Genomic DNA, 3,264 nt, shown 5'->3' on the forward strand with positions numbered 1-3,264 from the left:
CGAGCAGCTGTGGCTGCCCCATCCCTGGAGGTGCTCAAGGCCAGGTTGGCCGGGGCTTGGGGCAACCTGGGCTGGTGGGAGGTGTCCCTGCCCAGGGCAGGGGGTGGCACTGGGTGAGCTTTAATGTCCCTTCCAACCCAAACCATTCTGTGATTCTATGATTCTAATAATAATATGAATGACCTGAGCAGGGCCTTGCATGGCGTGTCACTGTGATGGCCGCCCCGCAGCTGCATGGACCAGGGCACAGCTCCCGCCTGGTGCTGTGTGTTTCGCACCAAGCAGCTGATGCGATGGCTCTGCCTTGGTGCAGCCCGACACCCACTCTGCAGCCCGTCCCCATGTGCAGCAGCCGTAAACTCACCCGAGCCATTTACTAGACGCCATCGAGGCTGTTGTGGCTAATCACCGCCGGGCAGTGGACTCTGGCTTTGTGTTTCTCGCTGGATCCATCACTGGGGTGTGTAATGCCATCAAAGAAGCACATACAAGACCGGTATTTAAGAGGCTCAGGTCTGGGTTTTATTGAAGCTGTGTGGTTGCTGTAGTTTCCCCCTTTAAAATGTCATTTATATTTGTGACTATGCCACAAACTGTTTGTAAAAAGAGCGGGCTGTCCGAGGTATTGTATTTCTCCGGTGCGTTAAGGTGAGCGCTAATGTCTGGCTTTTGCGTTGTTATTTAAACCAGTGAAAGCCTCGTGGACGCAGGAAGGGTCTGAGGGGGTTTTTGTGCAAAGTCCAAGCCCCGTAAGCCCTACTTGGAATAATCAGCTACTAAATTGGTGGTACTTGATCCTGTGGCTTCCGTCCAGCCCTCTTTCCTGAGATGCTCTGATAAACTGGACTCACAGTAGCAAACAAAAATTGGCAGAAGGTGTAAAAACACACCCTGCATTGTGGGAGCCCCGGGGCGAGTTTGGTCCCAGCTTCATCATTCATGTGCTGCTGGGGGAAGCAGGTTCAGGTTTGCAAACGGAGTTCTCCCAGCCAAGGACCAGCTTGGGTTCCTTGTGAACTGGTCCGGCTTTTGGCTAGGTTCTCATGGGCTCTTGGCTTTGAGGAGAGCTTTTGGGTGGGCTGAGCTTGCCTTTAGGGCGTGTAGAGAGCCTGGGTGACTTGGTAGAGCGTGTGTTCGGTGACCTCCTTGAAGTACTGGCAGCACAGCCACTCCTCGAGGCCGGGGCTCCCCACCGCCCCGGCCGAATTCTCTGCCAACTTCAGGAGCAGCAGAGCCCTCTTCACCTCCACCCAGCTCCGGAGCAGGGGGAGGGTCTTCTTGCTCCTGGCGAAGAGCTCCTGGCGAGGCCCCCAGAGCAGGACCTGCAGGATGCTCTTTGCCTGCTCGATGGAGACCCTCTTGCAGGGATCTCTGTGGAGAAGCAGCATGGCCAGACGCTTGAGTCCCGTGGAATAGATGGACAGGGAGGGGATCTCAGGAAGTCTGTTGCTTCTGAACTCCAAGGCGTTCTCCAGAGAGATGTCCACGTGCAAGATCTCATAGATCAGCATGCCTACATTCAGCTCGTCTGCCACTGGGGAGGGTGATGCAGCAAGACCCTCGGTCCAGTCCTGCTCTTGGCTGGTAGAATAAGGTCTTCGCTTATCTTTAACCTTGAAGAAGCTGCTGATGAGCAGCCTCGGAAGGGACAGCCCCAGGGATGCCTCCTTGCCTTGCTGGCTCTGGGCAGGACACGGGCACTGCACCAGCAGCAGGTTCTCCGGGCAGAGGTCTCCCTGCCCCATGTTCTGCACCCGGAGGTGCTCCAGCCCCATGCACACCTGCAGGAGGAGGAGGCAAGCCAGGCGTTCGTAATGCCCAGGGCTGGTCCGGTGCAAACCACGGGATCCCTTCACAAAGCCTGCCAGGGTCTGGTAGGGAACCTCAGGAGAAATGAGGACCTGCAGGACAGGGCAGGTGGCAAGATGGGCCGGCTGCTCTCCGGAAGGAGACCGACTCTGCTCCCCAGGGCTTCCCGGGAGCACCAGCTCCCAAGGGAGGCGGTCGGTGAAGCGGCCGATCAGGCGCTGGATGCTGCAGTGCGCCCCGAGGGAGCTCTGCACCCTCAGGCTGGCGCAGCACGGCTTGGGGACCTGCAAGGAGAGACAGGGCAGGGACAGCTGCGCGAGGATGGAGCCACGGGGTGCCTCGTCCTGGGCTGGGCCACCGCCTCAGCTCAGGGCCACCAGCCCTGGTCCTACCCACGCAGGGTGCTGGTCTTCCCCCGCACCCCCCAAGTCCACTGGCTTCTGACAGAATGGCTTTGAGTGAGAAATGGGAAAGGAAGGGGGTGGTGTAACCCCCAGGTGAGCTGCAAAGCTGCTTTGGTGGGTCTCATCCTGCGCTGCCTGAGGAGGCGGCTCTGCTCCGACCTCTACTTTGTGACCACTGGCCCCTCGAGACTGCTTGCCATGGCATCGCCCCCAGCGGTGCCGTTCTCCTTGACGTGTCCTTTGGCCCCGTGGGAGCTGTGGTCTGTGCCAGTGGTGCCATCCCATTCAGCAAATGCAGAAGTAGGTGCACAAAGGGGAAGCGCCTCCGTGACGGGGGTCAGTGGAAAAGCCAGCGCTCCCAGTTCACGCTTCCCTGCAGCACCGCGACCCCCCGTGCCCAGGAGCCGGTTCCCTCTGCACCACCCGGGGCATTTGTACAGAGGAGAGACACGGAGCTGTTGGAGCGGGGCCAGAGGAGGCCCCGGGGATGCTGGGAGGGCTGGAGCCCCTCTGCTGGGAGGACAGGCTGGGAGAGTTGGGGGGGTTCAGCCTGGAGAAGAGGAGGCGAAAAAGGGGAGACCTGAGAGCCCCTTCCAGTGCCTAAAGGGGCTCCAGGAGAGCTGGGGAGGGACTCTGGGTCAGGGAGGGGAGCCGTGGGACGAGGGGGAACGGTTTGACACTGAAACAGAGGAGATTGAGATGAGATATGAGGAAGGATTGACTGTGAGGGCGGTGAGCCCCTGGGGCAGGTTGCCCCGAGAAGCTGTGGCTGCCCCATCCCTGGAGGTGTTCAAGGCCAGGTTGGACGGGGCTTGGAGCAACCTGGGCTGGGGGGAGGTGTCCCTGCCCAGGGCAGGGGGTGGCACTGGGTGAGCTTTAAGGTCCCTTCCAACCCAAACCATTCTATGATTTTCCCCCATTCCCTGCTTACCTTGGCTGCACACACCAGCTGGCTTTGCCCAAAAGTGAAACCCACTCGGAAGTACCAGGCATCCCCGCTTTCGCAGCACGGCTCCCGGTCCAGCACGCTGAGCGCTGCCCAGCGCTGCCC

At 59.9% G+C, this 3,264-nt stretch overlaps 1 protein-coding gene across 1 annotated transcript in view; it reads right to left on the bottom strand.

The window, feature by feature from the left end:
• Positions 1-1,091: 1,091 nt before the first annotated feature.
• The window catches only part of LOC104286464 (chromosome unknown open reading frame, human C19orf35), a 3,906-nt gene continuing 1,733 nt past the window's right edge, over positions 1,092-3,264 (bottom strand). The window contains exons 4-5 of the mRNA XM_009885057.1: positions 3,145-3,258; positions 1,092-2,093 (exon numbers count right to left, since the gene is read on the bottom strand). Coding sequence (XP_009883359.1) covers positions 1,092-2,093; positions 3,145-3,258 — 1,116 coding nt within the window. The remainder of the gene's footprint in view (positions 2,094-3,144; positions 3,259-3,264) is intronic.

Source organism: Charadrius vociferus, unplaced genomic scaffold (assembly GCF_000708025.1).
Source record: "Charadrius vociferus isolate BGI_N301 unplaced genomic scaffold, ASM70802v2 scaffold1225, whole genome shotgun sequence".
In the NCBI taxonomy this organism is placed as follows: domain Eukaryota; kingdom Metazoa; phylum Chordata; class Aves; order Charadriiformes; family Charadriidae; genus Charadrius; species Charadrius vociferus.